The 22714-nt window shown below is 46.3% G+C and overlaps 4 protein-coding genes across 8 annotated transcripts in view; 1 reads left to right on the top strand and 3 right to left on the bottom strand.

Annotated features, from left to right (window-relative positions):
* Window positions 1-1899, bottom strand: part of DIXDC1 (DIX domain containing 1) — a 97683-nt gene extending 95784 nt beyond the window's left edge. The window contains exon 1 of one of the 2 annotated variants that reach the window (XM_055273098.2): window positions 1768-1899. The gene's annotated coding sequence lies outside the window, so the exon portion shown is untranslated. The remainder of the gene's footprint in view (window positions 1-1767) is intronic. The other variant, XM_063636514.1, reaches the window with a different exon arrangement.
* A 378-nt stretch (window positions 1900-2277) lies between these two features.
* Window positions 2278-10979, bottom strand: C3H11orf52 (chromosome 3 C11orf52 homolog). The gene is made up of 4 exons (XM_055273105.2): window positions 10177-10979; window positions 4826-4863; window positions 3469-3530; window positions 2278-3223 (listed from the first exon to the last, which is right to left on the bottom strand). Exons 1-4 carry the CDS (start codon window positions 10206-10208, stop codon window positions 2984-2986), a joined length of 372 nt encoding a protein of 123 aa, XP_055129080.1. The 5' UTR covers window positions 10209-10979; the 3' UTR covers window positions 2278-2983.
* On the top strand, window positions 5447-20574 carry CRYAB (crystallin alpha B). 3 transcript variants are annotated; one of them, XM_055273102.1, is made up of 4 exons: window positions 5447-5485; window positions 17258-17657; window positions 18731-18853; window positions 20227-20574. In XM_055273102.1, the coding sequence occupies exons 2-4, from the start codon at window positions 17457-17459 to the stop codon at window positions 20428-20430; spliced, it is 528 nt and encodes a 175-aa protein (XP_055129077.1). In that variant the 5' UTR covers window positions 5447-5485; window positions 17258-17456; the 3' UTR covers window positions 20431-20574. The 3 variants fall into 3 exon arrangements, with proteins under 3 accessions (XP_055129077.1, XP_055129075.1, XP_055129079.1); XM_055273100.2 differs by lacking the exon at window positions 5447-5485 and adding an exon at window positions 15977-16072; XM_055273104.2 differs by lacking the exons at window positions 5447-5485; window positions 17258-17657 and adding an exon at window positions 18421-18509.
* Window positions 15081-16474, bottom strand: HSPB2 (heat shock protein family B (small) member 2). Of its 2 annotated transcripts, none has more exons than XM_055273099.2 (2): window positions 16253-16474; window positions 15081-15739 (listed from the first exon to the last, which is right to left on the bottom strand). In XM_055273099.2, the coding sequence occupies exons 1-2, from the start codon at window positions 16344-16346 to the stop codon at window positions 15285-15287; spliced, it is 549 nt and encodes a 182-aa protein (XP_055129074.1). In that variant the 5' UTR covers window positions 16347-16474; the 3' UTR covers window positions 15081-15284. The 2 variants fall into 2 exon arrangements, with proteins under 2 accessions (XP_055129074.1, XP_063491221.1); XM_063635151.1 differs by having other exon boundaries at window positions 15081-15577.
* Window positions 20575-22714: the final 2140 nt, after the last annotated feature.

Here is a 22714-nt window from a genome sequence, read left to right as displayed (position 1 = left end):
GTGGCACGAGCTCGGCTCACTGCAACCTCTGCCTCCCAGGTTCAAGCGATTCTCCTGCCTCAGCCTCCCGAGTAGCTGGAACTACAGGCACGTGCCACCACGCCTGGCTAATTTTTGGTATTTTTTTAGTAGAGATGGGGTTTCACCATGTTGGCCAGGCTGGTCTCCAACTCCTGACCTCGGGTGGCCTCCTAAAGTGCTAGGATTACAGGCATGAGCCACCGCGCCTGGCCTGGCATGTTTAATTCTAAGGCAGAAATTTGTACATAGCACTTTAAGCTTACGAAGTACTATCACCTACATCATCTTATTTGACCTTTGCAGTAAATAATCTTTGAAAACAGGGTTAATGTTTTTACCCTCTTTTTTTTTTTTTTTTTTTTTTTTTTTTTCCTTTTTTGAGATGCAGTCTTGCTTTCCTGCCCAGGCTGGAGTGCAGTGACTCAATCTCAGCTCACTGCAGCCTCCGCCTCTCGGGTTCAAGCCATTCTCCTGCCTCAGCCTCCAGAGTAGCTGGGATTACAGGTGCCAGCCACCACGCCCGGCTAATTTTTTGTATTTTTAGTAGATACGGGGTTTTGCCATGTTAGGCATGCTGGTCTCGAGCTCCTGACCTCAGGTGATCCACCCACCTAGGCCTCCCAAAGTGCCGGGATTATAGGCATGAGCCACCACACCCGGCCAGTACTATCCCAGCCCGACCCTGATTAGCTTCCAAGATCAAATGAGATCGGGCGTGTTCAGGGTGGTATGGCCATTAATTTTTGTATTTTTAGTAGAGACAGGGTTTCGCATTTTTGGCCAGGGTGGTCTCGAACTCCTGACCTCCGGTGATCTGCCCGCCTCAGCCTCCCAAAGTGCTGGGATTACAGGCGTGAGCCACCGCGCCTGGCCACCTTCATTTAATATATAGAAAATAGGATACAGAGTTTCTCTACCAATTAGTGGTGGGGTCAGTCCTCCAACCCACCTTTTCTGAATCTGCCTGCATTGAGTCTTTGCCAGACAACGGGCTGGGAAAAAGCGATAATGGTAATGATATAATGGCAGCCAACATTTGACTACAAACTATGTACTTGTCGCAAGTGCTTTAAATTCTCACACTTTATGGGGCTAATACTTTTTTTTTTTTTTTTTTTTGAGATGGAGTCTTGCTCTGTCCCCCAGGCTGGAGTGCAGTGGCGAGATCTCGGCTTACTGCAACCTCCGCCTCGGGTTCAAGCGATTCTCTTGCCTCAGTCTCCTGAGTAGCTGGGATTACAGGCCTGTGCCACCATGCCTGGCTAATTTTTGTATTTTTAGTCGAGACGGGGTTTCACCATGTTGGCCACGCTGGTCTCGAATTCAGGACCTCAGGTGATCCGCCCGCCTCAGCCTCCCAAAGTGCTGGGATTACAGGTGTGAGCCACCGCGCCCGGCTGATACTATTATTGCCAACTTTTGTGTGTGCGTGTGCTACAATTTCATTTTCAGTACTCTACTAGTCTTCAATCATCCCTCTTAGGGACCAGCAGAGAAGCAGCGGTATTTGGGGAGAACGGAGAACAGACTGAGAAAGGGGAGTGCGTTACCCCTCCTCCCCAAGCTCTGAAAGTCTGAAGCAGGAAACTGCACGCTAAGAATGTACAAGGCTGAGAGCGGGTTTGGTCTTTGAAATTTAGCCTCCTCCTACCCACTTCATCCTCTCCACCTCCGCCTGTCCCCAGTTTCGATGTGGATGATCAACTTGGGTAATATTTTTGTTACCCGCCACCTTTCAGCACCTACCTCTTAAATGATGGGTCCGTCTGGTTCAGCATCTCTGTCCCCAGCCCTCCTGGACTCGGCCTGCCAGTGCTCTGGCTTTGCCGCGGCATTCCCGCTGCCATGGTGATGCGAAGGCCGGCCCCAGGCCCCGCCCGCCTCCAGCCAGCCCGAGCCAGCCCCTGCCGGCCTTGGTCCCGCCTCCGGCCCGCCGGATCCCGCCTCCTGCAGGCCCTGACCGCGCCCCCTGGGCCCAGATCCCCCGACTGCCGTTCCGGATCCGCCTCCCAGGAGCCCCGACAATAACCAATCCCGGCATGGACCCCCGCCCAGGGAACTGCGCCCTCTGCCAATGGTAGCCCGCTCCCCTTCTCCTAAACCCCACCCCCCTCCAGCTCCGCCTCAGCCGCGGCCTGGGGGTGGGGCCGGAAGTCCTGTCCACTGGCTGGACTTTCGAACCGCCCTTAAAACTGGGCGGGATCCGCTGTCCTGGCAAGGATCCTCGGGGCCCTGCCCCAGAAAACGCGCCAGGCATGTTTCTCAGGCCGTTTATTGATCCTAGCGGCCCCGCACCTGCGAGAGCCAGCAGTCCCTCCGAGGGAAGTTTCCGGGCCTCGCTGTGCTGTCAGTTATCAGTGACTTGAGGTCCTGTAGCCCATGGTTGGAAAGCGCTTCCTCCACGCCTTAGCCCCCTTCCCCCATTCCTTAGCCCCCTTCCCCCATTTGTCTGTTAAGGTCTGGAACCTGACTCAGCCACTGAGGAAACAGCCCAAGCCAGCCCTAGTGTCTGAATGTAAAAGCTCAGAATGCTTTTCCAGAGCACCTCCCCTTCAGCTTTGGAGTTTAAGGTGTGTGAAAAAGGATACCATTAATTAAAGTCCAACAAGATCAGCCCACGTGCTTATAGGCTAACTTTTTACCTGCTCTTTCTGCACTTTTCAAGAGCAGGAGCAACAGTGGTGGGGTCGAAGACCCACCTCCCTGCACACTCCGCCTAACCTCATGTGGATAGCTAAGTTTAGCTATCCACCCATAGCTAAACCAACTGTAACTCCAACCTAACAGTGGCAAGTAAGAGGCCAGAGGAGAAAATGGGACGCCCACAATTCCAGGGGCTTTGGAGTTCTTTAAGCTTAAAACGTGGCCAACATCCCTGGGTTGCCACTCAATTCCCCAAAGCACTAGGTTCTCCCCCACTGGAGTAGTGGTTAACGATGGACTGGGCCTTCCTCCCCAAGGCTCACACCAGGGTCCCGTTCTTGCTGTCATAGCGAGGTGTGGCCTGGGGGAAGCGAAGGGTCGCATACTCTGTAGCGTTTTCTAAATGCACGTGTTTCACTTCCCGGGCATGGGGACGGCTGCAGACTTGAATGTCAGCATAATGTAAGTTGCTGTCTTCCGACATGAGGCCTGGACTCCTCTCTTGAGACCCTTGCTGCTGTAACACCCGCTCATACGTATGTCCTGTTGTTTCATAGCCCTGCGAGGAATGGATAGCATTAAGGGAGATTTATGGCTTGGTTTTGCCCCTCACCTCCAATGCAGGGGCAGGTCAACTGATGTCCCTTCGCTTTGCTCCTTTGAGCAAAGGACAGACAGAGGAGGACAGACAGAGCCAGCAAATTCTACAGGTGACTGAAATGTGTCTGTTGCAGTGCAAAAGAGCTGACTACTGGGATCCCATGTCCGAGCAGCCCCAGAGAGGTGACAGAGGCCTGTCATTACCTTTGGGCGATTCTGCTGCAGCTGTTGTGGCTGCGGCTTCAGTGTCCGTCTTGCTTGGCTCCCTGAGGGGAAGAAATCCAACTTAAATTCATTCTCTCTTCCCTGTCTCTATTGAGATTGCCTTCTTCAAATCACTGTTAAACTATTACGGCAGGCTTCCGTCTAATCTCCCTGCCTCCATTTTCACTTCTTTCATGTCTACTAGTCCTAAATCCAAACTCCTTAGCAGGGTTTACAATCTGGCCCTTTTGCAATCTGGCCATAATATCTTCCATCCTCATTTTTCACTAGCCCCTAACATGGTTCAACAAGAGAACCCATTATGTGCCAGGCTCTGTGCCATATTCTGGGGGTAGAAGGATGAGTAAGCTGTTTCCTCTACCTCAGGGGGCTTACAGCCTGCTAGGGGAGACAAATAAATGAAAATAAATAGACAGACTTACAATGCAAGATGGCAAGTGCTCAGCTATACCAATCAGCCACTTTGAATCAGGTCAGTCTCTTTTTTTTTCATGAGCTGATTTATCTGCCTAAAACACCTTCTCCCTCCTCTGCTGACTTGTGAATTTTGCTTTTATTTATTTATTTATTTATTTTGAGACAGTGTCTTGCTCTGTTGCCTAAGCTGGAGTGCAGTGACGCGATCTCGACTCACTGCAACCTCCACCTTCTGGGTTCCAGCAATTCTCGTGCCTCGGCCTCCCAAGTAGCTGGTACTACAGGCACATACAACCATGCCCAGCTAATTTTTCTCTGTTTAGTAGAGATGGGGTTTCACTGTGTTGACCAGGCTGGTCCCAAACTCCTGACCTCAAGTGATCCACCCCCCCTTGGCCTCCCAAAGTGCTGAGATTACAGACATGAGCCACTACGCCCGGCCCTTTGCTGTTATTTCTTTGACATTTTTGACATCAGTATCTTCTCTCAATCTCCCACAGCATGAGTGCACATCTATTATATCACCAGTAGATGATATTACAACTGTTTGTTTATATGAATTTATCTCTTAAATTTGATTTTCAGCTCTTCCAGGGCTGAGATCATGTGTCTTTCCTCTTGTGCCTCTCTGCCTCCTTGGGACCCATACAGGTCCTCACATAGAATATAAGTGCTGAGTAAATATTTGCTAGATGAATGAAAAAATGAGCAACCAGCCCTGCCACTCTGAAATAATGGAAAGGATAAGATCCAGAGGTTCAGAGCTAGTCTTGAATGCAGCAACCTAGATTCTCTTTGGTGTGCTGTCTCCCTTTATCCTTTCATTCCTTTTCTACCCTTCTGCCCTTTCCAAAGATTGCAGTTCTATTGTCTTCTCTAATTTGCCTCCCCCAGACTCTCCCCCCAGCCCCAAAGTTACCTGTTTTCTTTTTCTTCTGGAAAGTTGATGGGCAGCTCCTGTGATAGGAAAAACAGATCACCCATGTGCAAGAGCCCTGGCCTCTGCCTTCCCTCCATCATCATTGGCTCTGTGGTCTCCTTAACATTCTGATGAGCTTCCCCTACCTCCCTCTAACAAAGATTCGCCCTGAGCCAGGTTCAGTCCCAAAGCATTAGTCAAGGGTACCCCACCTCTCCCACATGGACGGTTCTGGAAGGTGGAGTAGTACAACTGACATAACCAGACCCAAAATACAGCCTCAGGCAACCAGGCACTACATGCCAGGGATGTATCTGGCTTGAGAGCTATTCTGGGATTGTCTAACAGGCTAATCCCAGCAGAGGGTGAGGGAAATCTGCCGCATGATGGAATATTCTTGGATCCAGAGACCCTCTTGCCTCTTCTTCAGTGCTTTTTTTTCCCTAGGGTCTTTGCCAATCTGGGACTTTTATTCTGGGAGTCGTGGAGGTTGCCACAACCAGGACTAACTAATTACAGCCCCTCAAGGCCCTTTCTTAACAAGTGACCTCCCTCCCTGCTTCCTTGTCCTTGTTTTTAATTAACAGAGAAAGTGAGAGATGTTTAACCTTTAACATCCTTTAGAGAACTTTGTCTACAGAACAGGGAGCACTGAATTTGGTGAGTGACTCAGCTATCCTGCCCTCACTGTAGGGCAGACCTCTTATATTTATTTCTGAGCCCCTGGGGTCCCCAATGGCGCCCGTGTGTCTACGTGATTGTTAACTGTTTGATGCCACAGAGACAACACTGACTGAGGAAATAGGCTAAATAGTTTGGGGCTTACTCCGGATTCTTTTTCTTGCTTTCTTGCTAGTACCTTTCCAACTCTTGCCAGAGCCAACACTGTTTGTCTGGCTGATCTCTCATCTCCTGGGAGGTTTCCTTCTTTGCTAATTGGAGAGGGCGAGAGAGAGAAGACTGACTTCTAAATCATGAGGACTACTGTGGGAAAAAAGTCAGGATTTTTCCACACACATTTGACAGAGGTTTCTGTTTTGATGTGATTTTTGGTTTTGCTACAGCTTGCTCAGTTGACAGCAGTTGAATCTGCAGCCAAACTCTACAGGTGGTTCAGAAGAAAAACTACTTCTATGTTTTTCTACTTCTTCTGCCACTTCAGCCCTTGCTTTATGTTACCGCTGCTCAGTCAGCCTTATGCTAAGAACGAGATAATCTTCTAATTCTTTGCCACTTGTTACTACTCTTTACCTACTTATTTTTATTTAAATGGATAGAGAAAATATTAATCCTAAAATACATAGACTAGGGCTATCCAGTGTTAGTGAACAGAGCCTGTTCTCAAGTTAGATATTGTGCAATGCCTGGACACAACCCAAATGGAGTGAGTATTCATTTAGATACACAGGTGATGGGATTTTATTTTTAGATTTAAGGAAACTAAGTGGGCATTCTTCTACAGTGGTAATAGAAATAAAAATTTGTGCAATCCTCCTAGAATGCAATTGGCAATAAGTATAAAAAGCCTTAAACATAAATGTGTATACCCTCTGATGTAGCAATTCCATATCCTAAGAAATAATTATATATGTACAAATATGGATATTCATTATAACATTATTTAATTTGGAAAAAATAGGAAATACTCTGAAGGTCCATGATTTGGTAACTGACTAAATAAATGGCATATCCAATTAATGGAAAATATGTAGCCACTTCGTAAAGAATGTTGGAAGAACACCGAACATCATGGAAAAATTTTACTTTTTATTAAGTTAGTAAAAAGATATGTTTTGGAATAAAAACTGTGCACATTTAAAAAACACATGGAAATACACTAAAATGTTCCCATCATCTCTGGGTGCTTATATTTATGGTTGCTTTTTATTTTCTGCTCGTTGCAGAAGTTAAATTTTCTGCAATGAATGATTATTACCTTTGTAATCAGAAACAATAACAACAAAGAATATTTTAAAATAAAAATATCTTCAATTGCCATAATATCTTTAAGCCTCTGGAGGTTTATTGAGATAACAAAAAATAGAGAACAAAGTTTTATTCAATCCTACTAGTATTTGAAGAGGAAAAAAAGATTTTGGTTAGACTGTTTGGTATAGTGTCTCCAGAATGGGCTCTGCAGTCAGACTGATGAGGTCAGAATAGCTACGAGAACTTCAGCAAATTTTTAACCTCTCTGGGCTTCTGTTTTCTTATTAATAAAATGAGTATGATAGGCCAGGTGCAGTGGCTCACGCCTGTAATGCCAACACTTTGGGAAGCCAAGGTGAGTGGATCATTTGAGGTCAGGAGTTCAAGACCAGCCTGGCCAACAGGTGAAACCCCGTCTCTACTAAAAATACAAAAATTAGCTGGGCATGGTGGTGTACGCCTGTAATCCCAGCTACTAGGGAGACTGAAGCACGAGAATCGCTTAAACCTGGGAGGCTAAGGTTGCAGTGAGCCAAGATTGTGCCACTGCACTCCAGACTGGGAGATAAAGCGAGACTGTTTCAAAAAAAAAAATGAGTATGATAATATAATTCAGACCTCATGGGATTATTGTAAGGATAAAATAAAACAGGAAATGTAAAATACTTAGCATGGTTCCTAGCACATAATAAGCATCAGTAAAAGTTGACCACTAATGACTATCACCATCAGAGAACTAATCAGTAATGAAAAAAGAATACCAACATTTGGGAAGAAAGAGAATAAAAGAAGCTGTTACATCCCCTTCTCTAGAAGCTTTTCTGTGCTTCTGGATGTCGTATGTCTATAGGGCATGTCAGAGTTTAAAGGGTGCTTTATTTTTTCAATCCTGACATTCCAGGAAACACATATTTTGTTCCCATTTTACAGATGGGTCAACAAAGGCCCTTTTTCACTAACTTAATAAAAAGCAAAATGTTCCATGATGTTAGGTGTTCTTCCAACATTCTTTATGAAGTGGCTACATATTTTCCATTAATTGGATATGCCATGTATTTAGACAGTTACCAAATGTTGGACCTTCAGGGTATTTTTTACTCAACAACGCAGGGACCAAATGTCCTTTCATTACTATGTCTTCTATGTCTATTACTGTGCCTGTAGTACATGTTCAATAAACATTGTTTAATAAATGAATGGATAAATGAATGAGTAGTAGGGCAGGACTTGAATCCAATGTACTACTCCAAAACCTATGTGTTTTCCAATGCACTTCATTTGTCTATCTAAATATAATGATGCTTTATTTATAACATGACATCTTCCAGATCTGCCCTAGGCATGGAAGGCAGTAGACAGGATAAAACCAGGACCAGGAATTTATGGCATGGCAGTGATGAAAATTCTGGGAAAGAACAGTAACAATGCCACAGATAATTTATTATGAGGTTTTCACATACACTATATCCTTTGCTCTTCAAAATAAGCCTGTGATCTACACAATGTAGGATATATTATCTATATTTTACATGTGAGGATTGATACAGAGAAATTAAGAGACTTATTACCTATGGTCACATAGTAAATAAGTGTGAAAGTCATATTCAGATATTCCATGGATATTCTTCTTTTTCCTGCTTCTGCCCTTTTATTTTTATTTTCATTTTTGAGGCAGGGTCTCACTCTGTCACCCAGACTGGAGTGCAGTGGTGTGATCATGGTTCACTGCAGCCTTGACCCCCAGGGCTCAGGTGATCCTCCTGCCTCAGCCTCCCAAGTACCTGGGATTACAAGCGTGCACCACCACGCCTAGCTAATTTTTAATTTTTCTGTAGCGATGGGGCCACCCTATGTTGCCCAGGCTGGTCTCAAACTCCTTTTTTTTTTCTTTTTTCGAGACATGGTCTCACTCTGTTGCCCAGTCTAGACTGAAGTGGCGCAATCTCAGCTCACTGCAACCTCTGTCTCCCAAGCTTAAGGGATTCTCGTGCCTTAGCTTCTCGAGTAGTTCAGATTACAGGCATGTGCCACCATGCCTGGCTAATTTTTTTCTATTTTTAGTAGGGATGGTGTTTTGCCATGTTGGCCAGGCTGGTCTTGAACTCCTGGCCTCAAGTCATCCACCTGCCTCAGCCTCCCAAAGTGCTAGGATTACAGGTGTGAGTCACCGCATTTGACCACTTCTGTCCTTTAATTTATTTTATTTTATTTTGTTCTATTTTATTTTATTTTATTTTTGAGACAGAGTCTTGCTCTGTCACCCAGGGTGGAGTGCAGTGGCGCAATCTCGGCTCACTGCAAGCTCCACCTCCTGGGTTCAAGGGATTCTCCTGACTCAGCCTCCCGAGTAGCTGGGACTACAGGTGCCCACCACCATGCCCGGCTAATTTTTTGTATTTTTAGTAGAGACGGGGTTTCACCGTGTTAGCCAGGATGGTCTCGATCTCCTGACCTCGTGATCCGCCCACCTCGGCCTCCCAAAGTGCTGGGATTACAGGCGTGAGCCACCACACCCGGCACTTCTGCCCTTTTCAATAAACATTGCTTCAAAGTTGACTTGCTTGATCTGATAGGCAATATTATGCAGTGGTTCAAAAGGTGGCCTCTGAAGTCAGGTGGGCCTCAGTTGGAATCTTGGTTTACTTGCTTACCAGCCATGTGACCTTAGGCAAGTTAGTTAATTTCTCTGAGCCTCAGTTTCTCACCTGACTGTAAAATAGGAGGAGGGGCAAAACCATTTACCTCATAAAGTATTGGAAAAATTAAATTAGACTGTAAAATGCCTGGCACATAGAAAGCTATCAAATGCTACAATTATTACTCTCATCCAGGAAGAAAGGGAAAGAAGGGGAAAGGGAGGAAGAGGGCACAGAAAAACAATGCTGGTTCAATATTCCTGCCCTGCTCTGGCCATTCCGCAGACAGCTAGCTGGGCTCTGTTTTTTGTTGTTGTTGTTGAGACAGTCTCGCTCTGTTGCCAGGCTGGAGTGCAGGGGCGCGATCTTGGCTCATTGAAACCTCAGCCTTCTGGATTCAAGCAATTCTCCTGCCTCAGTCTCCCGAGTAACTGGTACTACAGGCGCGCACCACCGCACCCAGCTAATTTTTGTATTTTCAGTAGAGATGGGGTTTCACCATGTTGGCTAGGATGGTCTCGATCTCCTCACCTCGTGATCCACCCGCCTCGGCCTCCCAAAGTGCTGGGATTAGAGGCATGAGCCACCACGCCCGGCCACTTGGCTCTGTCTTCTAAGGTCTCCTGAAAGGAGGTGCTGCTCCAGTGTTGGAACAAGGAGGTACCAGGCAGAGGAAGGTGGCAGTGGGAGGCTGGCAGACAACTATCTCCAGGTGCTCTGATTTTCGGGGCCTCTACATCCACCAACAGAGATAGATGTTCCCCTCTGCCCTTCCACCCTACTCACCAGCTTCCTCCGCAGCAGACCCGGTTTCCCATGGCGCTCTGTCTCCAAGGGAGCCCAGCTGTTTTTATGCATCAAGAGGCTTGTGCATTTCCGCGTTCCTGGTTGAGCTTTCCGCGGCAGCTCCCGGAGTCTGTGTCAGTGTCAGATTTCAGCCTAGCAGGTTGGACTTTTGAAGCCACCTGCTGGAATCGTTCCCAGCCAAAGGGTAGAACAACACACGGGCTCCAGGTGAGAGCTATCTCAACTTCAGGATTTGAAGCATCTTTTGATGAAGCCATGAACTTGAGCTTCAAGCTTCAATAAAAAGAAACCTGAGATAGAAAAGGGCTCTCGGTTTCCTTAAGAAATGCTTCTCCGTTACATCACTCTGTCTTTGAAATATATCCTCTATAATAGATGAGTGCCTAATGTAGTAGTTTGCTCAGCACCACTCAGGTTTAACTGAGTTTCACTTTCGAGGCAGTTGATACCAGTTTCTTAATATTTTTGTACAGAATCTGGGTTGGGATACTGGAGTCTCTTGGAAACTTAAGGTTGGGGAAATGGGTTCCTTATATATTCTCCCTTGCTATTTGAAATCGATGTGGGCAAATCATTTAACCTTTATAGGGCCTAAGTTTCTAGGGCTGTGAAATGAAAAAAAAACTGAATCTAATCCCCTTTCTGGTATAAAATCAGATGATTCTGTGATCAGGATAGCCTCAGCACTTCTTAACCACTCACTTCCTTACCCATGGTTTAGAACTACCGATTCTCCACTTACCCCTCAACTCTGCCTCTCCTTCTAGTAACCCAAAGTTAGACTCACCCCACACTCACCAGTAGAAAATATGGGCTCTAGGAGAATCTGTGAAACCCATCATTCTTGTGTTCAGTTCTCTCACCCCATTTTTAGTGTTTTCCTCGAATGCCTGGTTATTGTCCTTTAAGTGGATGTTCAGGGCCCACCACTCAGCTCTGCACTCCACAGAGAATACCTTGGACTTTGAACTCCTAGTCTTATGAAACATGGGTAAGAGTGACAATCTTACAGGATTGTGGTGAAAAATAAAGCTCTAGTGCTGGGCCTGGCACATGGGACACACTCAGTAAGAGTTAGGTATTGTTGCTGTTATTATTACAAAGCATCTTATTTTCTTTCTTTCTTTTTTTTTATTTTTAAAGACAGGGTCTCAATCTGTCACCCAGGCTGGGGTTGAGTGGCTAGCTCACTGCAACCTCAAACTCCTAGGCTCAAGAGATTTTCCCCGCTCAGCCTCTCAAGTAGCTGGGACTACAAGCTCATACCACTGTGCCTAGCTAATTAAAAAAAAAAAAAAATCTTTTTAGAGACAGGGTCTTTTTTTTTTTTAAATTAATGTGAGATAGGGGTCTTGTTATGTGGACCAGGCTGGTCTCGAACTCCTGGCCTCAAGCAATCCTCCCATCTCAGCCTCCCAAAGTGCTGGATTACAGGTGTGAGACACCACACCTGGCCAAGATAGGGTCTTGCTATGTTGCCCCTGCTGGACTTGCACTTCTGGCCTCAAGTGACCCTCCCACCACGCCTGGTTCCCACATCTTACTTTCTTTTCTTGTGCCCTAATCATTGCGCTATTTCATGGCCATGCTTCTTCCATGCAATCCATTCTGTACTCTACCATTAACTGTATCCTTTTCATCCTGTTACCCACTCCTTCTCCTCCCAGTTCAAAAGGCATTAATGATTTCCTATCACCTACAGGATACAGTTCAAACTGCTTAGCCTGGCACACAAAGCCCTCCATAATCTGGTTCCTTTTTAGCCACCCCTTCTGTAATGTTTTAAAAAGCACCTAAGCAACTGGGTTTACACAGTGGCTTGGCTCATGCCTGTAATCCCACTGCTTTGGGAGACTGAGGCAAGAGGATCACTTGAGCCCAAGAGTTCAAGATCAGCCTGGGCAATATAGCAACAACTCATCATCTCTCCCAAGTATAAAAACTGAAAAATTAGCCAGGTGTAGTGATGTGTGCCTGTAGTCCCAGCTACTCAGAAGGCTGAGGTAGGAAGATTGAGCAAGAAAGTTTGAGGGTGCAGTGAGCTGTGAGCACACCACTGCACTCCAGCCTGAGTGACAGAGTGAGACTCTGTCTCTTAAAAAAAAAAAAAAAAAGAAAGAAAGAAAAGAAAAGGAAAGGAAATCACCTAAGGGATTTTTAGATGACCAGAAACTCCAAAGAAATCAATAGAGAGCAATAGACCATTGTGGTAGCCAGAAAACCTGATACACCTAAAGCAGCATTAATAGAAGCCTGAAGTGATAAACAAGGATATTGATTATTCCACTGAAGTCTGTACCAGTCAATCCATGACTGGAATAATAATTTTAGGTCTAGATGTTGAATTTCAAGTTACGTTGTCAAAAGGCAGTATGTTCAAAATAAAGTTCTCTGGGTAATATGTGATGTGGAAAGTGCTATATGATATGGTTGAAAGAACAAGGTATGGCTGGGTGTGGTGGCTCACGCCTGTAACCCCAACATGTTGGGAGGCCGAGTTGGGCAGATTGCTTGAGGCCAGAAGTTCAAGACTAGCCTGAACAACATGGCGAAACCCAGTCTCTACAAAAAATAGAAAAAATTAGCCAGGTGTTGTGGCGCATGCCTGTAGCCTCAGCTACTCAGGAGGTTGAGGTGGGAGGATTGCTTGAGACTGGGAGGAGGAGGTTGCAGTGAGGGGAGATGACACCACTGTACACTCAGCCTAGGTGACAGAGAGAGACCTTGTGTTAAAAAAAAAAAAAAAAAAAACTAGGCATGTTTAGCTGGGAAAGGGAAGCCTCGGGAAGACAGGATGGTTATCTTTAAATATCGGAAGGATTTTCAAGTGAAAAAACCATTGTATTTGTTTTCCAGAGAAGTTACTGAAATGCAGATTTTGATTCAACAAAAGGAGGAATTTATAACGGTTTTGTCAGTTAAGACCAAAAAGAAAATGGAAGGCCAGGTACAGAAGCTCACACCTGTAATCCCAGTACTGTGGCAGGCCAAGGATAGAGGATTGCTTGAGTCCAGGAGTTCAAGACCAGCCTGGACAACAAGGCGAGCTCTCATCTCTAGAAAAAATAAAAAATTAGCCAGGCGTGGTGGCACACATCTGTAATCCCAGCTACTCAGGAGGCTGAGGCAGGAGGATTACTTGAGCAAGGGAGGTTGAGGCTGCAGTGAGCCATGATCATGCCACTGCACTCCAGCCTGAGCAACAGAACGAGACCCTGTCTAAAAAAGAAAAGAAAGAACATGGAACCGACTACCATGGGAAGTTCTAAGTTGTCTGTTATTCAGAATGTCCCAAAATAAGTTGATTAATAACTTTAAAAGAATTTGAATGGAGTGGGGATTTGGGCTAAATCAGAAGTTTTCAAATTTCTTATAGCTAAGAAACGCTTTCCCTTAAATAAAGCTCAGTTACAAAACATATCAATGTGAAGCTATTCTGGTTGAAGTCTAAGTAGAATCCTTTTCTTATTATTTTTCTTGTCAACTAGATTCCGGAAAGTTGACAATAAAAGCTAATAGTTTTTATAATTTATATTTACAATGTATATCCCCATGGTGTATTATGTGAAGTTTGATAAATATTTATTGAATAAATGAATGAACAATTAAATATGTCAAATGTTATTTCTCTGGGGCATGCTTTCATTTTTAGTAGACAGCAATCTTTTAACCAAAAGTTGAATTCCTCAAGTGAGTTCTGTTATCCTGGAGGTCCACAGATACCTAAGGGGGGTATATGAATGGGTCTGAAGAGTTGTGGGAACCTATTCAAATTGTATTGCCAAATTTGGGAGCATATGTATTTTTCTGGTAAGAGCAGCTATAGCTTTTGTCAGATTTTCAGAAGAGTCTACAAATCCCAAAAGTTAAGAAACAACCACTTAATTTAATTCAATTTAATTTAATTTTTTTGAGGCAGGGTCTCACTCTGTCACCCAGGCTGGAGTGCAGTGGCGCAATCTCAGCTCACTGCAGCTTCAACCTCCCTAGCTCATCCTCCCACCTCAGCCTCCCAAGTAGCTGGGACTACAGGCATGCACCACCATGCCTGGCTAATTTTTATTTTTTTGTAGAGACAAGGTTTCACTCTATTGCCCAGGCTGATCTCTTACTCTTGAGCTCAAGTGATCCTCCTGCCTCGGCCTCCCAAAGTACTGGGATTACAGGTGTGAGCTGCTGCACCCAGCCAAGAAACAACTACTTTAATGGAAGAGTTGTAGGTATCTACCACAGCCTAATAAAATATGTATTTAGAGGCAGGAAGGTCTTTTGGACACCTCCCCCAAATCATGTAGCTGGATGTTCTCTTGATTGCAGAGAATAACTGAGGGGACAGACCTCAGGCTTTCCTGAATACACCATACCCCCAGAGGATGGGAAGGTAATGGGGTTCCGTGATAATTGGAGAGGCTTTATGTCTGTGCCCCTGTGTATGCGTACTCAGGCTCTCAAAATCAGTGACTATTTCAGTGGGCAGACCTTAGTACATGAAAACAAGGTATTCACTCCAGGGCTTTAGGCAACTCTCACCAGCCAAAAACCATTTTCCCAGCCCCTACCCAAAAAGGGCCAGACAGTCTGGAGACCCTTGTTTTTGTGTCTCTAATCACCAGCTCAGACAGTGCCCTCTGGGCTGTTTGGATGGCATATCCCTTTTCCCTCCCAGGATCACTCTCTCTTTTGTTGCATTGTGAGAAAATTATGGCTAGGAATTTGATCTGGAGCCAGAGTCAGCTTCCGGGTGTGATCTCAGCATCCAAGTGCGAGCTCAGGGTCCTATGACGTTGGGCATATCAAACTGAGGAGCTTTTTATCTAGCTGGCTGTGACCTCCTCCCTCCCTCCCCATCCCAGCTTCCCGGCCACAGAATAGGGAGCAGCACAAACAAGGCCCTGAGATTTGGGTTTATTCAGCTCCACCCAAAACTAAACCAAGGCTATAACACGTCCCATGGGACCAAACCATACATTGTGGACCATGCACCTTTCCCTTCCCCCAAAGATGCTGCTACCTCTGGAGTGGTGGGCAGCTGCCCATATCACCTTGGGAGGTAGAGAGGGATTTGCTGGGTGCTGGGTCTGTGGAAATCAGGGCTCAACTATGGCTGCCTCCTCCTCTTCCTCTGGATCAGGGGGCGCAGGGAGCAGGGAGATGTAGACCTCATTGACCTCTGTGTCCAAATGTCGGCCACCCCGAGGCGCTTCCAGGTTTAAGATGCCATCATGGGAGAGAGCAGCTCGGACTCGCCAGGGGTCGACATCAGCAGGCAGGACATAGGTGCGGCAGAACTCTCGGGACACGAAGCCATGGCGGTCCAGGCGCTGGGGATGCCGGGCAGACACCTCCAGCAGGTTATCCACAGTCCTCACAGTCACCTCATCTGGGGTAAAGTGGCTCACATCCAGAAATGCCTGGAACTTGCCCTCACTGAGCCTAAGCTCCGAGGCCCCTGCCCTGCTGCCCTCCCCAGCTGGGGCGGCCCGAGGCCGGACATAGTAGCCATGGTAGAGTGTGGGGGTCAGGATCTCTTCTGGCAGGAGGCCTAAGGGGCAGAGAGAAGGCAAGAGGCAGGATGAGGGAGGATGAGGTTGGCACAGGGGCGAAATGGGAAATCCGGAGAGGAGGGATTGGGAAGAGCAAGAGGGGAGTCAGGAAGAGTAGGGAACAGGAGGGAGGCCACACTGTAGCTAGGAGGAGAAGGCAGCTGGGAAGAGGGGAAAGAGAACGGAAAGGAAAGGGAGGAGGAGGAGGAGAAGGAGGAAAGTGAGGAGGAGGAGGCACCAAAAGGCCTGGGTGGATAGAAGGGGGACAAGGAGGCACACCCAGGCCGGCAAAGGGCAGGTATCAGCACTGCAAGCACCAAGTGTGTCTTGAGGTCAGCAGGAATGGGAAAGAGCTCTGCTTGGAGGGGATGAGGGGGAGTCTGGGGTGGGGGTGGCTGGTCCCAGGATATCAGTTAAGCCCAGAGTGGGGTGGAGGCCAGTAACGTTGGGAGGTCAGCCCAGAATTTCAGGGGGTGGGGGTGGGAGGCAAGGGGGTGGCGTCTGTGCCATACCTTCTCCGAAGCGCTGCTCACCCAGGCGGCTCGGGTTGGCAAATTCGTACTCGGCGGTGGCCGGGTGGGCATGTGGCACTGAGCGGCCCGACATGGCTTCAGATGCAGCGGAAGCCCTGGTCCGAGGTGCAGCCCCAACAGGCGCAGCGCGACCCCTCCAGCTGCCCGGAGAGCCGGGGCTCGATAGGAGGTGGGGGCGGGGTCGACAGCACCCAAAATAGTGCGGAGCCTCGGGGGGTGAGGGGCGGGGAATGGATGCCCTGAGTGAGAGCAACGAGGGTGTGACCAGCGCCGCCCGGACCCCTAGTCCCCTCCCCCGCACACTCTTCAGCTGTCACAGGGAGCCTGAGAGGACAGCTGAGGGTCCTGGCTGGGAACGAGCTGGGGAGGGGGAGCTGGTGGTGCCTGGGGCATGAAGAGGCCTCGCTGAGACCCTCACAAACGGTTTGCACGTTTCCACACCTCATTTTCTCCTCCTCGGTGGCAGGCACTGCGCACCCAATTCCTAAAGCACTCCTGGATTTAATGTTCTGAGAGCCACATAGGATGAAAGATGCAAGAAACCTTTTTGCTCTTTTTCCAGGGGGTGGGGTCTTTCTGCCCAGATGTCGGGGTCCTCTCCTAAACCCAGGTCAACCCAGGGCACGAGGCAGATGGCTGGTACTGACATGTTGACCATCACTGCTCTCTTCCAAGGACTCACAAAGAGTTAATGTCCCTGGGGCTCAGCCTAGGAAGATTCCAGTCCCTGCCCAGGCCCAAGATAGTTGCTGGCCTGATTCCCCTGGCATTCAGGACTGGAAAGGAGGAGGAGGGGCTCACTCCCCCCGCCCCGCTCCCGTCCTCCCCCCGCCCCGCGTGCCTGCTTGGGATTCCTGACTCGGTACCAGCTTCAGAGAACAGGGGTGGGGGTGGGTGCCACTGGGTGTGGACAGAAAGCTAGTGAAACAAGACCATGACAAGTCACTGGCCAGCTCAGACGTGTTTGTGTTTCTCTTTTCTTAGCTCAGTGAGTACTGGGTATGTGTCACATTGCCAAATCCCGGGATCACAAGTCTCCATGAACTGGCGGTGAGCTAGGATAATAAAACCCCTGACATCACCATTCCAGAAGCTTCACAAGACTGCATATATAAGGGGCTGGCTGTAGCTGCAGCTGAAGGAGCTGACCAGCCAGCTGACCCCCCACACTCACCTAGCCACCATGGACATCGCCATCCACCACCCCTGGATCCGCCGCCCCTTCTTTCCTTTCCACTCCCCCAGCCGCCTCTTTGACCAGTTCTTCGGAGAGCACCTGTTGGAGTCTGATCTTTTCCCGACGTCTACTTCCCTGAGCCCCTTCTACCTTCGGCCACCCTCCTTTCTGCGGGCACCCAGCTGGTTTGACACTGGACTCTCAGAGGTGAGTCTCCCCACTACTAGGACGGGAGAGTCCTTACTGGAACCTCCTGGAAACTTCTCCATCCATTTTCCTTTCCTTCCCTGCCTAAACCATTTTAGGCACATGTGTGTCCAAATGTGAAGAAAAATGAGGAGATTGCTAGTGCCTTCCTCCCCCATCACCTGTTTCTATTTGATAGTCCTCTGTATCCCATTTATTACATGTTTTCATGCACTGTCAAGTTTATCCTCCGTCCCCTAACTTCTCTGCAGGATACCCCTTCTGGTTTGGTTCATGACAATCTGCAGGGAAATAGCTGCCTTCAAACTCCTTTGCTCGTCTCTCCTAACACCTTGGACTCTTGACCAATTTTACCATCTCAGGTTTCAGAGCCAGGAGAGAGCCCTGCCTCATCCTGAGCTATTCATCCCCATGGGTATTTTCTGCCTTTCTATTCCCTCTTCTATGATTTTCTGGGTTTCTCAGGGCTGTGACAGGGCACTGGCCTGGGTCCAACCAAGCTTTATGAGAAAACAATATAGGGACCCCCATTTGTCCTAAGAGGGTGGGAGAACAGGGTGAACAAATAAGGTTGACAGAGCTGTCACAGATAACACTCTGGTTTAAAAATATTCAAGTGTGAGTAAACAGGAGCTGAGTGGGCAAGGGCTTTGGAAGGACAAGCAGGACCAGCAGAACATTCCAGATTGGGTGGGTGGAAAACTGGCAAAGAGACCTGAGCCAGAAGAAGAGGCCTTTGTCTCACAGACAAACCACAAAGCCAGGCATTGGAGTCAGAGAGGCAGCAGATGCCAGGCCTGCACCCATCCTTGCGACTGGTCCCCTGGGTGATCTGTCTTCTTCTCTGTCCCTGTAAATAAAGTTTGGGTCTGATCACCGTGAGCCTTAGGTATCACTGTGGTGGCTCCCTGAAGCAGAGAGCCATGTTTATTTAAAAAGGAGATTTTTTAAGCAGAAAAGAGAAGGATGAATTACCTGGACAGAAAGCAACTCTGCAGAATAAGACAGCACTTGTGTAATCAGTATTTTCACCATCTTTCTCCCGTCCCATTTCCCTACCTTGCTATTTCTAGATGCGCCTGGAGAAGGACAGGTTCTCTGTCAACCTGGATGTGAAGCACTTCTCCCCAGAGGAACTCAAAGTTAAGGTGTTGGGAGATGTGATTGAGGTGCATGGAAAACATGAAGAGCGCCAGGTATGTAGCTTGTTTTTTTGTTTTTGTTTTCCGCTCATTCATTCAGTGCATACTGTAATAGTCCAGATAATGCTGTCAGCTTTGGAGGCTGGCTACATTCCAGTCCCAAGCCATAACAGTCGGCATTAGGGGTTACAAATCAATGTCTAGAAGACTAAGTTAGGATAGATCTATTGCTGTTGTTACTGTTATGGCCAGAGATGTGGTCTTTGATTTGATCACCTTAGATGGGATGATGGGATGCTGATGCCCCATTTAAGCCAGTGGTTCTGAATCTGGGCCACATTAGAATCACCAGAGGAACTTTCAAAAAACCTAATGCTCAGGCATACCCTAGACCAATTAGTATATGTGCTGCCGAAGCGAGCACTACTCCAGACCAATTAAATCAGCATTTTTAGGGGTGGGACCCAGATATCAGCAATTTTTAAGGTAATTCTAATCTACAGTCAAGGTTGAGGACCACTGATTAGGTATAGGGCTGTCAGACACACCTAGTTGCTTTGCATAATTACATTAACTGCAGTTACCTTAAAGGCACTTGAGTTGTGACTTCTCTTTTAGCTGTGCAAGAATCCGTGTCTCTTCTTTAGCCCATCTTAATGCTGAACTACTCGGTTTGTCTAAATTTCAGAGCTGTGCTCAGTCTTTAATCCCCTATAGCCCATGTGGAAATCAGTTAATGAGAGCCTGTTTGGCTACGTGCTTGAGAGTCAGCAGGCATACGGGTTAAGGTCATCTACTCTTTGGGGGAATTCTGACAAATGGAACACCTTCTTATGACTTTGTAAGAGGGCTTTAAAATTGCTTCTCACCATTTAACAATAGCTCAGAACCTGTGCGTCAACCAGTACAGTTTGTCCTCAGTAATGTCCTCAGGCTGTTTCAATTTTGCTTATATGATTTAGGTTTGGGTCATAGTCTCCTTGGATGGAGTCGTTTTTTGTTTTTTTTTTAAATTTCAGCAGCAGCAGTCCTATTGTTCTGGAACCTTCTGGGACATTCCTGAAGAGTCAGGACAATTTCAGGGCTTCCTCAGGGACTCAGATTCTAAATGAGATTCCAAAATCTGTAGGCCCAGGCGACATTGATCGAAACCTTTGGGAAATACCCCTAAACATATCTATGCCTGAGGGTTTGAAAAACAATGAAGTGTTGGACTATTTCAGACTTCTCAGATTCTCACTGGTAGGAGTGACTACCTAGGCAACTTCATCTTAGCCACAACCCTGAAACGAAGCACTGTTTATTTTTCCTATGTTGTCATGGCATGTGGTCTCACCTAAGGGGAAATCAGGATGCCTGAGTTCTGGGCAGGTGATAATAGTTCCTGTTCTTATCTCTCTGCCTCTTTCCTCATTCTTTTGGGTTAGGATGAACATGGTTTCATCTCCAGGGAGTTCCACAGGAAATACCGGGTCCCAGCTGATGTGGACCCTCTCACCATTACTTCATCCCTGTCATCTGATGGGGTCCTCACTGTGAATGGACCAAGGAAACAGGTCTCTGGCCCTGAGCGCACCATTCCCATCACCCGTGAAGAGAAGCCTGCTGTCACCGCAGCCCCCAAGAAATAGATGCCCTTTCTTGAATTGCATTTTTTAAAACAAGAAAGTTTCCCCACCAGTGAATGAAAGTCTTGTGACTAGTGCTGAAGCTTATTAATGCTAAGGGCAGGCCCAAATTATCAAGCTAATAAAATATCATTCAGCAACAGATAACTGTCTTGTGTTTGAATATTCCACACACTTTTAAATAAATGTACAGATACCACAGATCTATTTATGATTGCATTATGATTTAGAGTACTCTAAGGATTTTAGAGTCAGAATGACTGGCTTCACCATTTACTAATGGTATAAATGTAGGCAAGTTGCTTAACATTTCTGGTCTTCAGATTTTCCATTTATAACATGGGTTACTGAGTTGTACAGAGCTATTATGGGAAGTAAATTAAGGAGAAGAAGCAGGAAAAGCCGCTGGCAGAGTTCAAGGAACATTAGTTACTCTCTCTCTGCCCTCTTTTATTTTAGCTCTCAGTTTAAAAGACTGGAACACATCTGAATGAACTCTGGATAATGCTACATAAAAGGCCTTACTGCATCTCTAAAATTAATTACATCACCAGGGAAGACATGGTGACCCTAATATTGTTTGACATTTTCCTATTGATAAGCATTCCCTTAAGCTGATTTACAAGGGCAATAAATAGGACTTGGGTGATTATCACCTAACAAGCTCTGAGGTATAGGCTAAATCAGTGGCTCCCCAACCTTTTTGGCACCAGGGACTCGTTTTGTGGAAGACAATTTTTCCATGGCCCCGGGGGAGCAGGAGATGGTTTCAGGATGATTCAAACATTAGATTCTCATAAGGAGCACACAACCTAGATCTCTCACATGTGCAGTTCACAATAGGATTCATGCTCATATGAGAATCTAATGCCACCACTGATCTGACAGGAGGAGGAGTTCAGCTTCACTCACCTCCTACTGTGCAGCCTGGTTCCTAATAGGCCACTGGCCAGTACCAGTCCATGGCCTGGGGGTTGGGGACCCTGGTCTGAATTATCTAGCAAACACCTGCTAACCTAAGGCCAGGGAATATCCTATTCAATGACCTACCACATAATAGTTAAGTTTTAGAACTACAACTAATAGCCAATCAATAAGTGGTTCTATTATTTAGCTTAAAGACATACCACCGTACAGAAAAATCCCCCCCAAAACAAAAAAACAACCCTCCATTTCATTTCTGTGGGTCTGGACAAAACTTCTGATCACCTAATAAACAGTACTGCTGTAGGTGATCTGGTATAAATGTTTATTGACAACTCTTATTTTTTCTTTAGCAACTTCTAGCTAATTTCTGATTTCATGCAAAATCAGAAATCAGTCAGTTTGGGGACTGACCAGGGTTTTGAAATATTCTACATGAAACAATTGCCTAAATTGCCTAAATTTTTCTATGACATAGAGAAAAACAGCACACCCTGGAGCCTATCGGAGGATGGAAGGTAGAGAAAGGTGAGAATCAGGAAAAATACCTAATGGTTACTAGGCTTAATACCTGAGTTACGAAATAGTCTGTATAACAAACCCCCATGACATGCGTTTACCTATGTAACAAAATAAAGGAAAACAAAAGATCACAATGAGATATCACTGAGCCCCTATTAGAATGACTAAAATGAAAAATTGACTATACCAACTAAAACAAAAAATATAAATAAATAAATATAAAACTTAATAAAAAAATTCATGATGCAAGGGTGTGGAGCTAGGACAATATAAATTGCAAATCTATACAGGTTCAAAAATGCTTTATCTTACAAAACAACTTCCTAATAGCCTGAAATACTGTGATCTAGCCAGAAGTTTACAGCCAATTTTTGTGGCTGTGTAGCAGACACTGTTGGCTGCCTAACCAACAGCTATTTACCACCTTCAGCCTTGCCAACAATATCCCAGATTGGTTTAGGTATACATCATATTCTTCCTAGCCATGTGCTTCAGAGAAGTGAACTCAAGCTCCAGCCATAGGAGGTCTATCTTGATTAGTCCAAATCAAGCAGGGAAATTCTCTTCTTGATTTTCAAGATTATTCTTGAAAGGGCTATGACTCAATTATGGCAAATGAGACAGGAGGGAGGTCTGTTGGAGATGCTTCTAGAAAAAGTTTCTAAACTAAGAAAAGGTTTCAAAAAGATTCAGAGACAGAGAGAGAGAGAGAGAATTTTTTTTTCCCTTGCTCTGGATGTTGGAGCATGAGAATGTGATGCCTGGATTACTGTAGCCATTTTGAAAACGTGAAGCGGGCATCCATGATATGCTGAGCACAAAGACAATCATCTCAGGTCCT

This window comes from Symphalangus syndactylus, chromosome 3 (genome assembly GCF_028878055.3).
Source record: "Symphalangus syndactylus isolate Jambi chromosome 3, NHGRI_mSymSyn1-v2.1_pri, whole genome shotgun sequence".
NCBI classification, from domain to species: domain Eukaryota; kingdom Metazoa; phylum Chordata; class Mammalia; order Primates; family Hylobatidae; genus Symphalangus; species Symphalangus syndactylus.
This window is presented reverse-complemented; position numbering and strand designations above follow the sequence as displayed.